Source organism: Miniopterus schreibersii (assembly GCF_964146895.1).
Source record: "Miniopterus schreibersii genome assembly, chromosome: 19".
Lineage (NCBI taxonomy): Eukaryota > Metazoa > Chordata > Mammalia > Chiroptera > Miniopteridae > Miniopterus > Miniopterus schreibersii.
The window spans coordinates 16,159,600-16,179,618 of record NC_138119.1 but is presented as its reverse complement, the minus strand read 5'-3'; the positions used below and the strand labels follow the sequence as shown (position 1 = coordinate 16,179,618).

The 20,019-nt window shown below is 47.6% G+C and overlaps 1 protein-coding gene across 1 annotated transcript; it reads right to left on the bottom strand.

The window, feature by feature from the left end:
* Positions 1 to 1,155: 1,155 nt before the first annotated feature.
* LOC308548813 (uncharacterized protein C1orf105) lies at positions 1,156 to 19,961 on the bottom strand. Its single transcript, XM_081120911.1, has 7 exons — positions 19,217 to 19,961; positions 19,008 to 19,093; positions 16,451 to 16,541; positions 11,009 to 11,083; positions 9,102 to 9,169; positions 7,536 to 7,603; positions 1,156 to 3,103 (listed from the first exon to the last, which is right to left on the bottom strand). The coding sequence occupies exons 1-7, from the start codon at positions 19,271 to 19,273 to the stop codon at positions 2,895 to 2,897; spliced, it is 654 nt and encodes a 217-aa protein (XP_080977037.1). The 5' UTR covers positions 19,274 to 19,961; the 3' UTR covers positions 1,156 to 2,894.
* Between the last annotated feature and the right edge of the window lie 58 nt (positions 19,962 to 20,019).

Here is a 20,019-nt window from a genome sequence, read left to right as displayed (position 1 = left end):
GCACCCCCTCACCAGGCAGTTAAACGTCTTGCCAAAGACTTTGCAAAGGACGAGAGATAACATCCCGTGTGGGTGAGTAGGGCTCTATCTCCTCAGACCAACTTTCCTGACAAGGTCACACAATTGCATCTTTGTTCCTGTCCCGGACGCTGAAGTTACTGATGCCATGGCCGGTATTATCGCCGTCATCCGGGGCCTTTAGCTTACAGTGGGGAGTAACTCATGTTTACTCACATGCAGGCCTGTCCACGTGCTCTTTGCACGTGTTATTTTTCCAGTGGAAATGCTAAGTCTCTCAAAGGCAGGGTCCTAACACCTAACACCACTTTCTTCCTTCTGTGTGTCTCTCGTGTAGGTCTGAGCAGCTCCTGTGGGGACATGCTGTCAGCAGGAGATATTGGTCTCATCTTCAAGTTACACATTTTTCTAGGGAGACAAGAATTCCATGTATGAAACAGGGACAGTACTTAATAAAGTGCCAAATTGTGATGGTTTTGAGGGGGATATGGTTGAAACAGGACTGACCACTACTGTTCTCTCTAGAGATGAAATTTTACCCATTTCTAAATTTTCTAATTTTACCTTGATCCTTAAGGCTTCAGTGTATAGGTTTATTAATCGAAACAAGTTCTGTACTTCCTGTTCTTCTAGGAAATCTTCTATATTCCGTTGGGAAATGCCCCCCTCACCCCTTAGACTTCCTCCAACCTGAGTAACTACACCCATAGAACATGCCAAATAAGCCTTTCCTAGGAGGAGACAAGTTCTGCCTAATCTATTACACCTCTGCTATGTGGAGTTACATGGTTCTTACATACTCAGGAAGGCGGGCTGCTCAGTTGTGTGCCAGGAGCCAGTGAGCCCCTGGGAGGCCTCACAATGAGCTTTGACAGTCAGGGACCAGGCAAAAGATGGGTGACCCCAAGCAGAGCACATGGCAGTAAAGACCTTGCAGGATTTCCCCAAGTTAAACTGAGGGCTGCAGGTGACAAAGGTTTTGCATTATATACTTTTTTTTTTTAAGCTACAGCATGGATTTTTCTAAATACAGCATTTCCCTTCCTTCCTGGCAATGAAGGAATCCTGCTGATTGAGTGGGTTTCAAGTTCCCTGTTGGGGTGAAGGAAGATGGAAGTGTAGGAGTAAGTCAGACTCATGTCTTGGATTTTTATTATAAGGAGAGGCACGTATTTTTAAAACAGCAAAATCAGGCTGTCTTGAAACAAACACACAGACAAATGCTACCTATGATCTATGTTAAAAAATTGATCTGAACTGTACATGACTTTGAACAAGGAATAACATCATGAGTAGGAGTTTATAGTGAAGAAATTGTCCTGGCCCACTCACATGAGGTTTTTGAATGAAGCTTAGGAGCATGCAGTGGGTAAAATAACAACTGACAAGTCCAAACTATTACCTCCAAGGACCCAGTAGGAAAAGACTGCACCAAGGGGTGGCAGAGTCGCCCACATGACCCCACAGCACAGAGAGAAGCCAAGTGTGGGGTGCGTAGGATGGTTTCTTATAAACACTGTTACCAGTAGAAAAAAGTCGGGCAGCATCCACGTAGCTCTCTTTGCAAGTTTAGATGGAAATGGTGAGATTGGGTCAGTCATGTGGAGAAGTTGGTCAAGAGACGGGCTTCCCAATTTAGGACCTTCGTCCTCAGTGTCATCATCGTCCAGGAAATGGTTGCAGGACTAGAGAGAAAAGGGAATTCGCCATCTGGCCAGCTGTTCGGCAAAGCTGCTGAGGAGAAGGAACTAGTGTGCCAAGGCTGCACTGGGTCCAGGTTTGCACCTCAGATTCTGGGAAAGGAGTCCGTACGTGCCCAAAGCAAATAGACTAACAGGCATTCGTATAGAGAAATGAGAGTTCCAAGGGAACTAAAGTTCTTGAACTGTAACTGAACTGAAACCAAGAATCATAACCTACCAAGAATATAGGGCAATCAAGCTAGTTTTTCTGGTTTTTTGGTTTGTGTGTGTGCGTGTGCGTGAGAGAGAGAGAGGGGGGGGGGGGGAGAGAAATGAAGTCAATTTAAGCATCAGGCCATTTGTTAGAGATTTCTGAAGCCCATTCTTCAAATAGAGTCAGCACAGAGGTTGGTTCTCACACATTGGCTCAGGGTTCACTTAGCCCGAGGATCCCACAAGGCCACTGCCTCCTGAGGAATGGAAGGGCCTTTTCTCCATGAGTCCTCCTGAGGCTGGGCATGGAATCTGTGCTCATAAATATAATCCTTGGAAGCCTAGAGTTTTCCTTTGTCTCTCTGACACTGCTGATACATGGACCAGGACAGACCTGGAGAGATACGTCCTCAAACCAAAGTAACCAAACTGAAAAACACAGCATTGGGGTTGAATTTGACTGAACAAAGATTAGATGAACATCTGATATACGTGGGGATGACGTGAGGAGGGCAAGACAAGTCACAGTTCCTGTCCTCAAGAGTTACAACCAACCAGGTACCTTTTTCCAGTTATAGAATCATAGCATCTTCTGTCACCTACCAGAGATAACCAATAGAGATAAGGACAGAAGGGTGACCTCTATTTATCTCCTTTATTCTTCGTAGGCTGAACCCCTGAGGGACCTCCAGGAGCCATCTCCAAGCCCCCTGGCCTGAAGGAAGAGCTGAAATAATTTTCACAGAAAACTCATGTATTAGAAACAAGAAAATGTTGTCTATTATAACACAATAGACGAAAATAACAAAATAAAATGAATGACACTCAAAATGTTCCACTTTAATCAATAAATCTTTAAATTAAGCCACTCATCTTTAGGGGAAGTGCGTGAGATGATGGTGGCAGGAGAGGATTCTAGCCACCCTCAGGAAGGTAAAATTGACTCATCTTTTTGGTGACAGGAGGAAATTACGAGAAGTGTCAGAGGCTGTCTTGGTGAGGGTGTTTGCTCTGTAGAGTCTGGAAAGCGTTGTGCTCCGGTGGCTCACTGCCTCTTTGTCTTGCCCGCGGGCTCCTTTCTGGGCGAGGGGAGAGCTGTGTCCCCCGCAGGGCCCTGCAGCACTGTGACAGCACTCCCTGGAAGACAGCTGCCCGGGGGCCCAGGATGGGCAGTCTGTGGCCAATGCTCTCTGGAGGGCAGTGCAACAGGGAAAGACAAGCGCTGCTTAGATTCTATTTTTAAAGAAACTCAAAATAACCAGAGGCCACCAAAGACTTCTTCAGCACTCTGAAACAGATTCCCTTTGATAGAACCACCTCTCCCCCCCTTCCCAACTTTAAGCTTTTGCAGCTCTTGTTAAAGAGGCCAGAAAGGAGCGCCTAGAAACCAAACTCAAGTTTGAGCAGTTACGGCCGATTAAATTAAAAAATGAAGATAAAATGTGTCCGGATTTGTAGGGTGAGTCAAAGGGAAAGAGGATTCAATTCTCAGAAGACTTCAGGGACCCATATATGGCTCTGCTCCTCAAACAAACAAACATGGTCTGACAAAAGGGCCACAGTTGGGAAAACTGCTAGCATTCCCAAAGGGAACCTTCGTTTTTTAAGATAATCTGTTTTGGGACTCCTTAAATCCTTACCATCCTGACCTCTCTGTTGAAGATTATTTTCGCTACAAAAAGTTGTTAATACTCAACTTTTCCAAAAGACATGTGGCTTAAAGGAGAGAAAATCAGTGCATGAAAGAACATCTTCCCATTGGAAGTCATCGAGGGACGGAGGGAACTGGAGACCCGAATTCTCTGGAGGAAGCCTCTTACTCCAGCTGATGGGAGCTAAGAGATGTCACAAGATGACAAGCCTGGGATCCACGATCGCTGTGATGAAGAGGAGACAGAGGTCCAGGGGCACGGGCACTGATGGACAGAGGACCAGAGCCCGGAGCTCTCTGTACCATATCACACGCTGCGCCAGGTGGTGGGCATCCATCTCTACCCATGTTCACTGACAAGAGCTCTGGACTCAAGGCCAGAGTCAAGGCAAATGAACCCAGAATGAACCCCTCCCCACCACTTACAGAGATAGGCTCTTCCCATTTACTTAGTTTTCACCAATAATTATCGATAACAAACAAAGTTTAGCTGAATCCAGAAAAAACAACTCTAGAAATCATTGTTGCTATCAACAAAATGAGTGAGACAACCACTGGCATTAATGATTGTGGGCTGAGTCAGCCACCTGGTCTTTGAAGCATGTTGACAGGCAACGCAGTACAGGTGGGTGGCCCCTGCAGCCATGAGCAGCATGTGCTGTGGCAGGGACACGTCTAAGCCACATAAATCACAGGGCTAAGGAAATGTCAGCAGTTTTTCTGGGCAGATCAAAGGTGAAGGCTGCTTTTACTAAGGTTCTGGCTCTCTTGGGGGTGGGGGTGGCCGGGCCATGTAGGTGGCACAATGCTTCTCTGGTTTTACAGGTGGGAACGTGGAAGCCCTGACGGTTTAAACAATTAGGCCAAGCTTGTACAGGCAGACTAGGATCTGAAGCCAGGTCGCTTTGCTCCTAGGCTATTGATTTTTCCATAACCTCAGAGAGCACACAGAACAACAAAGCTCAGCTCAGAAACGTCATGACCAGAATCAGCAGTGGCTCTACCAAGCTTCAGTTCCTGGTCAGCTCCATACCCACTATCTCTTTGCCCTTGGATGGACTCTATGGGCAAGAACCAGGTCTGCCCAAGAAAGAACATAATGTACTGATCTCATGTATATCAAGTCTAGCCCTTGTGTTGGTCACTGGAATACACTCCCAGGGCTGTTAAGTTAATAAAAGGCATCTTATCACATTGTCTTACAGAATCAGAAGGTAAACATTCTTGCTGAGGGAAAGGCAAGCACGTGTCTGTGTGTGTGTGTCTGTGTGTGTGTGTGTGTTTCATTCCTTTGTGAGGCAAGCCTGAAAAAAATCCACGTTTAAGGGAAACTCAGAAGGAGTGAGTGGCTGCTACAGAGACCCCTGAAACCAACTGCACATGCCTGTCACCCAATGTTGTCTTGGCTTCAAGAGAATCAGGTGGCTGCCGACCAGAGGACAGTGGGAGCTGTCACTGAGAGGAGGCTCTTAGCTCTTGGCTCTTCCATCCACTTGGCTGAGAGCCATGAGCCAGGCCAAAACTTTTGGATTCATAAGAAGGGATTCACTGGGACTAGCAGTCTTTCACTCCACTAGAGTGGGTATTTCCAAACCTCAGCTGTTACCAGAGTCTCTGGTCCTCCCTTCTGGGACCTATTAAAGACACCTCTTCTGTGCTCAAATTTCCTTCCTGATGCCTGCTCAGGTCAGTTCTGGCTCTAGCTCCTCGGCCACCACCCTAGATAGAGCATACACTTTCCCATCTGTATGAAGTGAAGGAAGTGACCTTGATTTTCCTGCATGTTTCAAATGAAACAAAAACTGAAGGTGACTTCAGTCAATATGGGAGCAAATGAGAAGATGGACAAAGTCTCTAAAGTGACAACCTACAGGCCACTGACCCCTTGGATTCTATCACCTGGAGGAATGACCCACTCCCACCTTCACCAGCTCAGTGTTGCTTCTCTAACAGATGAGACTTAGGTCAATGCTGAAGCTGGAGATGGCTCTACTATCCCGTTTTCCATCAACAGCAAGTGAACATAAGACTAGCACTGGGCAGCTTCCAGAAGAAGCCAGATGTGTTAGGAAGCCAGTGGGGTGGAAGGTTCAGGGCCTTGGTGAGGCCATTCCAGATGGGGATGCAGTTCCCTTCTCACCTCGATTGGTACTACCAGGACTGCCTGAGAAGGGAATTATTTACTTTGTGCCCAATGTCTATGAAAATTCTTCGGTAAGTGGATTATGGGGCTCTTCAGAAAGAGTGGTGCAGAATCACGTGGTATGGAGAGGACCTAGGAAGGAACATGACATGGATAAAGCCTGAAGAGGGGACAGGCAGAGCTGGAGTAAAGAGGGCTGTGGACCAATCAAAACAGGCAATAAGCAGTATGTGAAAAAGAAAAGGACAGAGACCCAAGCAGCCAAATCAATCCTGAGAAAGCTGGAGGTATCACGCTGCCTGACTTCAAATTACACTGCAAGATACAATCATCAAAACAGTATGGTACTGGCAGAAAAATACACACACCAGAACAATGGAACAGAATTGAGATCTCAGAAATAAACGCACATGTATCTGGCCAACTACTTTTCAACAAAGGAGCCCAAAACATACAATGGAGAGAGAAAAGCCTCCTTAATAAATGGTGTCAGGAAAATTGGAAAGCCACATGCAAAAGAATGAAATTAGATCATTTTCAGATACCATACATAAAAAGTTAACTCAAAATGAATTAAAGACTTAACTATAAGACCTGAAAACAAAAAAAACACATAGAAGAAAATATAGGTACTAAAGTTATAGACCTTGGTCTCAGAAAGGTTATTGTGAACTTAACGCAAAGGCAAGGGGAGTAAAAGCAAAAATAAATGAATGGGACTACATCAAACTAACAAGTTTCAGCACAGCAAAAGATACCGTCAATAAAACGAAAAGGCAGCCAACCAAGGGGGGAAGACATTTGCAAATGTTACCTCCAATAAGGGGCTAATCTTCAAAATGTATAAAGGACTCACACAATTCAAAGACAAAACAAACAAACAATCCAACTTTAAAAATGGGCAGAGGACCTGAATAGACACTCTTCCCAAGAAAACATGCAAATGGCCAACAGATACATGAAGAGATGCTCAACTTCACTAGCTATTAGGGAAATGCAAGTCAAAATCACAATGAGATACCACCTAACATCTGTCAGAATAACTGGTATCAATATGATAAGAAATAATAAGTATTGGAGAGGGTGTGGAGAAAGGGGAACCCTCATACACTGCCGGTGGGAATGCAGCTGATGCGGCCACTATAAAAAACAGTTTGGAGGTTCCTTAAAAATGTAATAACAGAGCTACTACATGACCCAGCAATTCTTCTGCTACCTACCTGGAAACTTGCGAATGTTTATTTGTAAAGATATATGTAACTCTCTGCACACTGCAGCATTATTCATAACGGCCAAGACATGGAAACCACTGAAGTGTCCTTTGATGGACAATTAGATAAAGAAGATGTGGTACATGCATGCCATGGAGTACTACTCAGTCATAAAAAATGATGAAATATTGCCAATTGTGACAACATGGGTAGATCTTGAGAGTATTATGCTAAGTAAAATAAGTCAGATGGGAAAGGATAAGAACCATATTATTTCACTCGTATGTGGGACATAAAACAGAAATCAACAAATGAACACACAAACTCAGACCCAGACAACAGCATGGTGGTTACCAGAGGGGAAGAAGGGTGGTGACAGAGGGAGACTAGACTTTGGGTGGTGTGCACACAATGCAATATACAAATGATTATTACAGAATTGCACACCTAACACATATTGCTATTAAACAATGTTATCCCAATAAATTTAATTTTTTTATAAAAAGGATGGGAATTTGTTCAGAAAATTTAGAAATTATCTTAGGAATTAAACTTTTCATTCTACTACTCTGGGGACAGTATGCTTCATACCACACATACTCCCAAGGATAGCAAACCTGTTGAGATGTCATCAGGGGAACACCTGGATGCAGTCTGAGCTTTCAGTGGCTGGAGACTCTTCATTCTGATTGGGGAAAGCAAGTAGACACATGAGTTATTTGACTGGGGCTTGCTGGAAAGCAATGTGCCTTTACACGTTTTAAAACAGCTACGGTCCCTTGAATCCAGCGCTTGTCAGCCTGGTACTGAGACCACCTTGCGCAGAGACTACGGGGCCAAACTTGCAAAAAAATAAAGTACTTTTATAAAGTATAAACTTGTAAGATAAATAAACTGGGGCCACAAATTGCAAAAGTCTCCTTCATAGAGGAGTGAACATTTGCTCAGAAACCTCTGACTTTAGATAGTTGAGTTTTCCATTTGCAGTCCGTAAAGAACATTTATTAGAATCAGTTTCATTGTGATTTGACATAACAGCTCTTTAAAAGTATGGAGTCAGTGTAGGTAAGTGTTATGGGTTCTGGAGCCTGTAATGCTCAAACACCCATTTCCTCCATGAGCCTGTCTACCTGGCTCGGGCACCGTGGTTTCAATGTACCCGAATCTACATCTCAGTGTGGGCCAAATGGCCCTGAGGTCGCCTACTACTGTCCAATGTCAGGTTACATAAAGGCCTGTTGGTATCTCACATTATTGCTCTCTGTATGAGAAAAGAAATGTAAAGATTGATATTAGATCATATATAACCTTTTCGATTGCTCATATATAAGGGTAACTATATGAGCAATATGCCCAACCATATACAGCAAGGCAGGTCTACCTATCTTGGTGACTGATCCAGGGTGAGTTCAAGTTTTGAGTTTTTTAATAAAGTAAAAACTGAGTCCTTCTTCCCTGTCTGATAATTAAATACAAAAAAACACCACACCACACACAACAACAACCTGAAATCCAACTAATCAAAATTTTGACTATATTTTATTTCTGATATACTTGCTCTTGATAAGAAAGCAGTAAATGACAACCAATGAAACTGATAAATAACAGAAATTTTAGTTACTAAAAAGTGGCAGAGGATGCTCTGGACTCATAACAGATTCTGTGTGACCTTCTGAATTAGATATGTCATCTACATGGAGAATTTGTATTCACTTCTGCCGGAGTCATCCAAGAAACTTCCTACCCTATTCCATGTACTGTTCTTGCGAAGGTGGAAAGAAAGGGTGATTAAAATGTCTACAGTCGTTTCAAGATGAAAACAACTTTTGGGTTCCAACTATCTGGTTTAACCAAAAAATGAAACCAATCAAGAAGCCCACTCCATGGCCCTGGCTGGGTAGCTCAGTTGGTTAGAGCATTGTCCCAATATGACAAGGTTGCCGGTTTGATCCCCAGTGAGGGCACATACAAGAATCAACCAATGAATGCATAAATAAGTGGAACAACAAATCTCTCTCTTTTCTTCTCTCTCCAAAATCAATAAAAATTAAAAAACAAAAGCAGCCCATTCCCTGAGCATCCCCTAAACATTCTACTTACTGTTTCTCAATTCACTACCCTTGTGTCCCCAAACTAATATAACCAGAATTAAAGTCATGTTCTGATTTAAACCTTTGACTTACCTACGACTCATAACATCCTTCAAGGAATGCTTCAGATCATCTGGGATCATCATAGTTGTTGGTTGTGCCTGAGGAAGACAGTCTCATTTAGAACACTATCCAACACTGCATTCCAATTTTCATAAACAGTGTATGTACCTTAGCAAGCTCAAATTGTATTCAGCATCAGAGCCACTCACGTATCCTTCTGTGATATGAATGAACCAGGAAGAATTGTCCTGACCACAAGTCATAGGGTCGTTGCTCTTCCCTGGTTATCAGATTTTGAAGTTAGATCCCTCAAGATTAGTAAATCTTCCAATTCTCTTTGGCTAGCTCACCACAACATTCTTCAGATTTCAGGTGAGCTATCACTTTCTCACAGACACTACTGCCTCCTGGCCTGCTGCCTAACGACCTCATTGCTCCCTAGGCTTCCTCATAACCGTTGCACTTGCTTAACATCTGGCTTCCCTCATAGACTTTCAGCTTCACAAGGGCATAAATAACATCTCTATGTTCGTATTTCCAGGTCCTAACATAGTGCCTGTTTAAGAAATATTTGTTGATCAGGCCCTGGCCTGGTAGCTCAGTTTGTTAAGAGCCTTGACTGGATATGCCGAGGTTGTGGGTTCGATCCCCGGTCTGGGAACATACAATAATCAACCAGTGAATGCATAAATAAGTGAAACAACAAATCGATGTTTCTCTCTCTCCCTCCTCCCCCCTCTGCCTCCTCCCTCTCTCTCTCTCAAATCAATTTTTAAAAAAGAAGTATTTGCTGACCAAATTAGTGGCTGAATGAACACACTTCGAAGCACACTTGAAGGTGTGAAGTGTGCCCTTCGTAAAGCTGTCCCTGGTGACTCACAACCATAACTCTCAATAGGTGTTTCTTCCACACTAAATAATGGAGCTGCTGCCCAAGGGTCACACGGTAGCAGGAGTCATTATCCAAGCCAGGCCCCACATAAGATTTTTATTTTATTGATATTCATCCATTTTATGCTTTTACTTTAAAAAATATTTTTCTATTGCTAATCATTTTAAAAAAATTGAGACATAGTTCACAAAACCATAAAATCCACCATCTTGGTGCCCGTGGTTTTTAGTATATTAACAAAGGTGCACAGCAATCACCGCTATCTACTCCCGGAACGTTTTCATGACTCCAGAAAAGACATCCTTTACTCAGGAGTCATTCCTCCTCCCCCACGAGACTCTATGGATTTGCCTATTCTGGTCGTTTCATATATCTGGAATAATACAATATGTGGTCTTTACTGTCTGTTTTCTTTCAACGTCCTATAGCTTTGTAGTGAGGTTTGAAATCAAAAAGTGTGGTTCTTCCAACTTTGTTCTTTTTCTAGATTGTTCCGGCTATTCTGCATCTCATGTCTTTCCATACGAACTTTAACATCTGCTTGTCAATTTCTGCAGGAAAGGCATCTGGGATGTCAAGAGCAATTGCCTTGAATCTATAGATCAATTGGGGGGCAGTACTGCTATCTGAGCGACATTAAATCTTCCAACCCATGAACATGGGATTACTTCTATTTTATTTAGGTCTTCTTTCATTTCTTTCTATAATAGTTTATAGTGTTTGATATACAAGTCTTACATTTCTTTTTAAAAATTTTATTCCTAAGTATTTTAATTTTTGAGGCTATTGTAGATGGAACTGTTTTCTCAGTTGTTCTGGATTGTTCATTGCTAGCATACAGAAATAAAATTCATTTTGTACATTGATCTTATACCCTGTAATTCTGCTGTACTCACTCATTTATCAGCTCTAATAGCTTTTTTGTGTGGGTGCCTTAGGAAGTTCTATATATAAGATCACGTCATCTGCAGATACAGTGTCATGCCTCCGTCTGTAATGTGGGTGCCTTTCATCCCGTGCCCGTATCTGTCATCGCCTGGCTTACCGTCCTCATTTCCCGGCATGTGGAGCACAGCCGCCCGTTCCCGGCCAGCAGGGGGTCACTCTGGTTCCTCCTGGCCTGGGAAGAGAGAGGAGAGGCCGAGAGTGGTGAGGAAATGCTGTGGTATCTGGGGCAGCAAAGACATGGGAAGGGGGTGGAGGGGTGAGAGAGGTAAGAGGTATTCCTTCCATAAAACACAGATGGGCATTCCTGTCTCAGCCCCATCCTGGCCCGGAGGCTTAACTGCAGCTGGTAGGTACAGGGAGGGTTTAGGCCCGAGAGGCTGAGCCACAGGCCAGGTGGTGGCCCGGGGGCCCCTGTGTAGAGGTACAGGTACGACAGGGAGGCTCCCAGGCATTTCCACCCGCAGCCCGAGGCCCCCTGAGGCTCCTGTTCTGCCTGGGGCTCTCTCTCCCCTTCATTCCCGCTGAGTCAGTCCTGAGACCTGCTCGCAGGAAGAGCGAACTCCTGGGGGAAGGTCCCGGGACAAGCAGAGCGTCTCGCTGCAAGGAAGCCTCTCCTGCCACTGGATTGGCTCATTGTGACACCTGGGCCCTGACCTGTCCCTGCTGCCCTGCGAGGTGTGCACAACAGGAGGGCGAGGGACATATTCAAGCTGCGTGGGGAGAGCCTGGGGTGCTCCTGACGTGACCTCTGCATGGAGCTTCGTCCCCTGAGTGACATAGGCCTTACTGGGGGTTTGAGGACTAGAAACTATGGACAAAGTTGGATCCTTTAGACCAATATTTAAAACACACTTCATTTTTACAGGCCACTTTAAAAGAGCCGACGCAGCCTCTCTGTGCTGTGGGTCGGCGTGGTACAGTAAGAGTGTGAATGACTCATTCATTCAGCGAAACGTTTACTGTGAGGCTCCATGTGGGGTGCTGTGCCAGGGTCACAGGCATGAATAAGAAAGTTTCTGGCCCCAGCGAGGACCAGGGAGGAATACAAATTCATTCACTGGTCCATTCATTAGGGACCGGGGACACTGAGGTGTGTAAGACACAGCTTCTAAGCTGTCACCACCCAGCAGACTGTGTGCACCGGTGTGGAAGGCACTACGTTGAGGCCTCCTGGGTCCAGGGTGGGCCATAGAGAGGGTCTCAGAGGGTGAAAAGAGCAGGCAGTGCCCGGGTGGGCGTTGGTGGGCTAAGCAGGAGGGGGAGGGCATCCCAACCCTAGAAAACACCGAGCACCTACGCGGAGCAATGACCCAGCGCGTCACAATAACCCGGGCACCCGGGAGGTCGGATTGTCTGGTGGGAGGAGGGGGCAGTGAGAAGAGAGGCTGGAGAGGAAGTGCCCTGTGCTGACTCCTCTGCTTCTGGGCCAATTCAACCCTCTCCCGTCTCTCTCCTGAGGCCCCAGGTGCGGTATCTCCTGGGCTGAGCTCCTCCATCCACCCCTCGCACCTCTGAGTTCTGAGACTAAGACACTCCCCGGAACCTGCGATCCAAGCTTGGACGTACCAGGTGTCCTAAAAGGAGCAATGAAACTTCTGGGCCTCCAAAAAGGGGAGAGACCACGTCCCACCGGAGGGATCAGGAAGGGGCTAGACCGTCTACAAAGAAGTTGATGCGAACAGCTTGGGGTCCCACGTTCCATCGGCCTCAGCTTCCTCCCTCCTGCCTGGCTTTCTTTCCTAGCCCTGGACCCAAGGCCACTTCCTTCTGCTGCATCCCCTTCACTCTCGGCTTCCCCAAGGCCAGCTCAGCACCAGTGTCGGGGATGGAGAGTGAGCCAGCCAGGGGTTCAGGGCTCGGGGCCTGGGTTTTATTACCTAGAGTCCCAACCACCGAGGAAAGGGGCTCTGGAGTGTTAGCAGGGTTCTCATTTCCCAAGGGCTGTCCCCAGGAGAGCAGAGAACAGCTGTGCTGAGAGAGTGATAGCAGCCTTTTGTTGCCTGGCCAAGGTCTGATGCAGGTGTCAGCTGGTTCCCGGAAGCCAAAGCCTGCTCTTCACACTTCACAGCTGGGAACATCCTAATATCTGAGGTCAACATCTGCTGAGGTTCCCAAGATCTGGCTCGTGGCCCAAATCCTTGGCCCCCTTCAATCTTTGGTTAAGAGACAGAGAAATCTCTCCTTTCTCTCTCTCTCTCTCACACACACACACACGCCTGTCCACATAACAAAAACTGAAAATGTAAGCACCAGATGGTGACTTTAAAAATAGCATGACAAATACTATTTTTGAGGAGCACTGACAAATTAGCCTCTGTACCCCCTTCCCTTCAGCACCTCCATTCCTTTTTCTCCTTTCCACTCCTGCCATAGCTGAAAGAGGTCACCTGGCTCAACTCCCAATGAAAACAAGGAGGAAAGTGTGGCCCAGAAAGGTTGGAGGTCTGTCCAATGGCACATCTATTTAGTTCGTCTGCCAGAAAGTTCTCTGGGTGAAGGGTCAAGGGGACAGCGGACTCTTAGGGTCCATATAAGGGGGCAATGATGCCTATATCCCTTAGAATCCCAAAACAGGTGTTCAGGGAACTATTTTAAATATTCCAAAAACACTATTTTCAATACACCAAAAAAAAAAAAAAAAAAAAATCCCACAAAAACCAACCCTATGATAATTAAATTAAACATTTTCCGGATCTCTGAAAATACCAGCCACCTCCATTAAACCATAAAGCCAAATGTAGTTTTTAAAATTCTCTTCCTGTTCACTAGGAAAAACTTCAGACACACAAAGTAAGTGACAGCCATGCACCTGCCGTCCTGACTTATTAAACTTGGTTGTTATTCCCACTGTCACTTGAGGCCAGTGGTGTTCGTTGTCATCCCCCTTTGAGATTGTCTTTGCAGTTATCTAGGTTGGATCTACGTAAATAGATCTATGTAAATAGGAGAAAAACTTAGGTTTGTACAAGGTAGTTCCCGTGGCGGTCACGAGCTTTCACAATTTCAGTGTCAATGAGAGAAATCGCAGAAAGAGTTCTCAGTGGTGAGAACATTGAAAGTCGCCCGTCTGTGTGTTTTCTCAGCTATGTTCCTGCACCATGTCACTAGCCAGGGCTTTTGGTCACAGGTCTGCTAAAAGCAAAATAAATTATGCTCTCACCTTTACTCTGACTGGAGACGGGGGTGGCAGCAGGAATGCAGAGCGGGTGGCCTTTCACCCTCCTGAGTTACACCCAAGCCCAGCAGCTAGGAAGGGGGTGCGGGGTCTTGGCGGAGGCCCCACAACATCTGCTCCGCCTGCCGGAGCTCTGGGTGAGTTGCCTCCTGGCCTCAGTCATGCAGCTATTCGATTACACTTTCCCATTCTCGGCACCCGAGTCCATGCCTCGGGTGGCAGGAGAAAGTCATGACTAACAGTTTGCATGGGGGATGTTCAGGCTCCGTTCCATTGTCTTCATTTCCTATCTTTCTTCTTTGTGAGCTCTGCCTCTCCCCTTCCATCCCCTTTTTTGTATTTTTGTCCCTTCATGTCTCTGTGTGTCTCGACTCTGCTCCCCATCTTTCTGTCTCTGAGCCTGTCCCCCCTCCCCCCCATTAGGGAATACTTTGCTCCAGACACACGGACACCTGCACGAGCACCGGAACAGCTCGGGGCAGGCAGGAACGCCACCTGGCTGGGGATGTTCAAAGTCCTGACTTTTGACCTGAGACTGTGAAAGGGAGGGAGCCAGGGCAGGATCCCTGCACCGTGCCCAGGGCCAGGACGTCTGGTTGGCAGCAGGACTGCCCAAGACTCTCGGCAGGTCCCAGATTTAGAGGGTAAAGGAAAAGATAACCTGTCCACAGAGCAATCCACTCCCGTGAGATGCATCATTTCTTTCCAGAAAGCAGCGGCTGTGGCTCTTAGCCGCACAGCAGACATGCTCGGGCCTTCATGTTTGCAGCAAAGACTGAGATCTGAGTCTGTGTGACAGGCAGGGAGCTGACCTGAGAGACCTGCCAGGTGTCCCAACAGACTAGGGGCCCCAGGTTCGCTATGAAGGGCGGCACAATATGCTTCTCCCAAATATGCCACTTGGGCATAGGTTATTTTGAGCGAAAGGAGCTTTATAAAAACAGCAGGTACAAGAAAAATATTCTGACTCCCCCCCTTTTCTTCCAAAAAGTAGAAGATAAAACCCCAAAAGGAAGAGGCCCTCCTTACACCAGGAGGAAAGCAACATTCTTATCACCAGGGACCAGAAGCTGAAGCTGAGAGATTTCTCCGCAAACAGACCCTGTTCAAACACCACTTCTCCCCCCTTAGCCTCCCGTGCAGCTGAGTTACTTTCCCACCATTGCCTCTCTTGTATAAAAACGTTTAGGTTTTGCCACCTCTTTGGGTCTTTGTTTCTTTAGGAGGCCACCCGTGTCACATAAAACTTTTAGAAAATAGATGTGTGTGCTTTTCTCCTGCTAATTCGTCTTCAGTCGATTTAATCCTCAGGCCCAGATGAAAACTCTAAGATGGCAAAAGTCACACACACACACACACACACACACACACACACACACACACACACACACACTCTCCCATGAGGTACCTGAGCTCTCCTATCCCAGCAGCAGTAATGGACTTGTGACCTGAGCCACACAGGGACTGGACCTTAGGACTCTGCCCATTGGCACAGCCTGGGAGGCTGTTGCTCTGGTCTCTCTAGTGGCCGCCCATGAGCATTGCAGCCACTAAGGTCGGAGCCCAGGTGAAGGTGGGTGGGCCTCTCCCTTGTCTTGGGCCTTAGCAACGCCTTCCTCCCTCACTCCTGGTGCCTGGAGTCTTAATGCCTCGGAAGGCGCTGAGACCCAGAGCAAACCTGGGAGCACTTATCCACTGACACGAGGGCTGGTCATAACGTGGCCACAGTTACAGAGCTCTCCCCAAGAGCCTCCTGCCCGGCCCATAATCGCCCTGCACCTGCCAGGTAACTTTTCAGGTGAAGAAACTGCTCCTGCCCCGACTTCTCTCTCTTCCTCCACCTCGGGGAGGTGCTGACTTCACAAGCACCATGAGTACGGGGACCCTCTCTGAAGCTAGTGTCACCACATGTCACCCAGCAGCCAGGCATGGTTGACTTCTAGACAGTGGAGGGGAGGGGAGGGGAGGGGTTTTAAATGTGAAACCTGTGTGTGCAGGGGACACAGGGATTCATGGTGGTGGTGGGAGGGGGTTAGAGACCCAGAAACTAGGCTTGGCTCTGGACACAGGCTGAGAAGCAGTCCCTGAAGGTCTCAGGGCAGATGCCTCAATATGAATTTTTTGGTTTCTCTTTTCCATGGTTCTCACCTCAGGCTTTTATTCTTAGCTCCAGTGGACCTGGGAGCCCCGGAGACAGGGTGAGTGGGTGGGGCCCATTCATTTCATTCAGCAAATGTCTACTGAACACCTGCGATATCCCAGGCTCCGGCTGTGCTAAGGAGACAGGAAGTACCTTTGGAGTCACATTAATGGCATCCTAGAACTGCTATTGGTTTCTTTGCAATTAAAGAAAAAATCGAGTACCTTAGATAAGCCATCTCGACCTTGCAACAAATTTGTCCAACTCATATCCATCCTGGATGAAGTCATAAAAGTAGCAGAGGCATGAGGATATCTGAGTGATCAAAACAAGAGCCAGTTAGCACCACAGGCTCTGTGGGAAGGACCAGGCCCCTGGCTGTTCCAGAGAGAAGCCAAGGGACACCCCGGGTGGCCCCCAATGTTGGGGGGCTCGGGCCATTTGGAGCTCCCAAAGATGGCTTTGCCTTCACTCTGCCTTCAGACCCTTCGGTTTTAAACTAACCAATACCAGCTGTGGATTTTCAGGGAGAGTGTACAAATGAAGGCAGGAAAAGTTGTTCATAAAGCAGATGTATGAGGGGTGAGATACACCAGCTCTCCTCCTGCAAAGGCCGCGTATTTGACGTTTAACAAATGCTGTCCTTTTGGGCCTGGTCTGTGTTCTTGGAGCCGTGGCCCTGCACAGGAAGCAATCCTCCCACCTTTTCTCTCCCTCCAACCACTTTTTCCCTGGAACTTTCTTTCCAGTTGCGGATGAGGTAGTGATGCTTTTCACAGGGTGACCTACCCGCTGGCCGGTGTGGTTCATTTTATTATAGTATAAAGTTCTGAGTGTGCTTTAAGTATTAGCTAGCCTTGGAGAAGCAGATGTGACACAGAACAGAAAGGGTTTTGTCAAAAACAAATAGCTTGGAACCCAGAGCTTTGACCAGATGAGTTTTTAATCCTTGGGAATTGTTGATACTAAAAGAACCAGCCTTTCAGAAGACTTTGCATTCCCACTTGTCCGCCTGAAAGCTCAGGGCACCTAACAGGTGATGCCCAGTCTGTCTTAGACCTCCTGTGAGGTGGGTATTGTTTCTCTCAAGGGTTCCGAATGCTGCCCAAACCCTCCCCGCGCAGACACCTGGGGAGCTTCTCTGACCACCGCAGGTCATTCTCCTTGCAACTAGCTCGAGCTTGGCTGGCTGCAGGAAAAGCCACCCGTTCCCTTCCCAGCTGAGTGTCCCCTCTGATACTCCAGGACCTGGCTGTGAAAGTGAGCAGGTTCTGAGGGCACCCAATTGTGTGCAGGGCCACCTTGTTCAAGCCCCTGCCCTGCGCCCCCTCCCACTTCCCACCAAAGACTGTATAACCAGGGAACAAGGGAGCTGGGGTGAAAGAGCCAGGACAGGGACGCCTTGTTCTGGGCTGTGGGGCAGGCCCAATGGGCATGGGGGAGGGATGGGATAGTGGATGTTACCCTACTTAGATGTCAAACACTAGCCATTTTACATAAAACCCCAGATTTTTGGTATTGTTAGAAAAACCAGCAGATCTGGCCACTGGAGTCACATACTGGTAGGCAGCGTTGACTAGGGCAGAGGGCAGGCTGTCCCCTTTTGTCAGGGAGGTGATGTCCCCTTCACTACAGTCCCCTTTTGGCCAGCTCTTCTCACTTATGCCATTGTCAGGTGAATTTGTGCCCTGGCCCCAATTCAAAGATGCTAAACTATCATTACTCAGGCTGCTCCTTGAGGTGCTAACAGCTCTTCATAAGAACCCACATCACCTGTGTTATTTCACAAACAAGTCTTTGAATCTCTGATTGCCTGCTTTACACTAAATCGTCAGCTAGAGCTTATATATTTACAAATGCTACAGACATACTCAAAGTTATGTAAAAATAACAGAACTGAACAACAAGCTTCATAGGTGCTCTGAAAATACAACGCTGCTTACTGAGAATGGGGCTTTTAAAAGGTGCAGCAACAAAGCAAAGGTAGATTCACAGAATAGAGAAGTAGAGAGAATGACCCTCACTGGGAGTCACTTATCTATGGGCAGGAGGGTACACGACAGTTGCCAACAGGAGAAAAATCTGTTTTGAGAGTCAGGCCTCGCTAGCAAACGGTGCGCAGGCCAGGGGCCCTCCTTTCATCTACCGCATGCCTGGGGGCTCGCCTCCTGGCCCGCCCCTCCCAGAGCAGGGGATCCCACCACACCCAGGGAGCAAAAAGGGGAGGAATGAGGACACCCAGTTATTTCAGGCGGCAGCACTGGGAGGCTCCCTACACATGAAAACCACTGATTCTGAAAGATAGAAACTTGTTCCATCCACAGAGGCTGGTTTTGAAGGGGCAGGACTGGTGAGATTGGAGATTGTCTCAGACTTACATACAGGCCATGGCTACTCTATGGAGACAGGAATTTATGGATCCAGACTTTGGATGGTTAAAATGTGGTCATTTCAAACTAAAGCAGAGGAGAAAAGGAAGGCTGATGGGGAGGAGGAAAGTGTTCTGAGAGGCAGAGTCCAGGGGCAAAATCCTCCTGATTGCTGAGTGGGGGTGGCAGAAAGGGAGGTTTCTTGAGATCTACTGCACCCCCCTGGCCGAGCCCAAGCTCGGTGCTCACTTCTCTCTGAGACTCCCAGGCCACGGCTGCTTTTTGAGCGCTTGACGTGGGTTTCTCAACCGACCAGACGCGTCCCTCTGGTGACCCTCCACCCCTCTTCCTAAGAAACCATCTTTTGTGCGGCCTTTCTTGCAACCTTTGCCCCCAGTGGCTGAGCTGTTACCTTTTGGGGAGGCTGAGCACGAGGGGCTTGTTTCTGAGGCTGGCCTCACAGAGCCAGGGAACCTTGTCAAACTTGGGAACGGAAACCTGCAGAGAAAAGGAAAGAGATCACTTTGCAGAATCCGTTGTGCTCGACTATGGCCACCGCTGCGGTGACCAGAGCCAGCCGATGGCAGCTAGACCTGCCGTCAATACATCTTTGTGACTTACAGTTGACTCTTCTGAGTCTCCCATAAAGCGGCCAAGAGCAAACAGTGTCGTCCCCATTTTATTGATGAAGAAGTGGAAGCTCAGCCAGTTTGCTGAGCCACACCGCTGGGGAGTGGATCCAGGTTTTCCGACTCTTGCGTCCACTGTCTTTGTGTTCTCTGTCCCTTGGCTTCGGGGTCACGTACACCCGTTTCCTCGGATATTTCCGTGCACTGAGCTGAGTATCAGAACCTACTAGTTAAAGCCTCTGGCTGTGTCGGCCACCCTCAGGCCCCGGAGGAAAAGCCAAGCAGCACTCTGTGCAGCCGTAAGCAGGGGCATTAACCTGGCTCATCCACTTCCCAGCTGTGCGGCCTCGGACCAACCACAACCTCTCTGAGCCTCAGTGTTGTCTCCTATGACGGCAGGAGGGCCATCACATCACAGGTCACACACGGGACAGAAAGCTCCCTGAGAGCAGGGACTTTTGCCTGTTTCATCCACCGCAGTGTCACCAGCACCTACGACAGAGCTTGATCCTTGCAGGAATTCATTCGGTGGCTGTGTCTAAAGAATGCACGGATCCTGGGAAGCCCCGGCCGAGGGCCTGCATTCATGCTAGGAGCTCGGTAAGAGCAGCCGTGGTTACTGCTCTTCTCCCAGCCTCCACCCGGGCCCTCTGGATGCGGGGCCCCTGTCTTTCGGTCGTGGGGCTGCTTTCCAGGGCTCCCCGGGCGAGCGAGCGGGCAGTTCCGCAGACAGCCACGAGGGGCAGCAGCGAGCGCGCAGGCGCGGGGAGGGCGCTCTGGCCGCGAGGTGGCGGC

Excerpts from the sequence above, each read along its gene's own strand:
- LOC308548813 (XM_081120911.1), bottom strand. The coding sequence starts at position 19,273 with ATGGGGACGACACTGTTTGCTCTTGGCCGCTTTATGGGAGACTCAGAA. Across the intron at positions 11,084-16,450 it reads GTCGAGATGGCTTATCTAAG|GCCAGGAGGAACCAGAGTGA; the intron begins GTACTCGATTTT and ends CTCTCTTCCCAG. Across the intron at positions 7,604-9,101 it reads AAGGATGTTATGAGTCGTAG|AATGAAGAGTCTCCAGCCAC; the intron begins GTAAGTCAAAGG and ends TTCCCCAATCAG.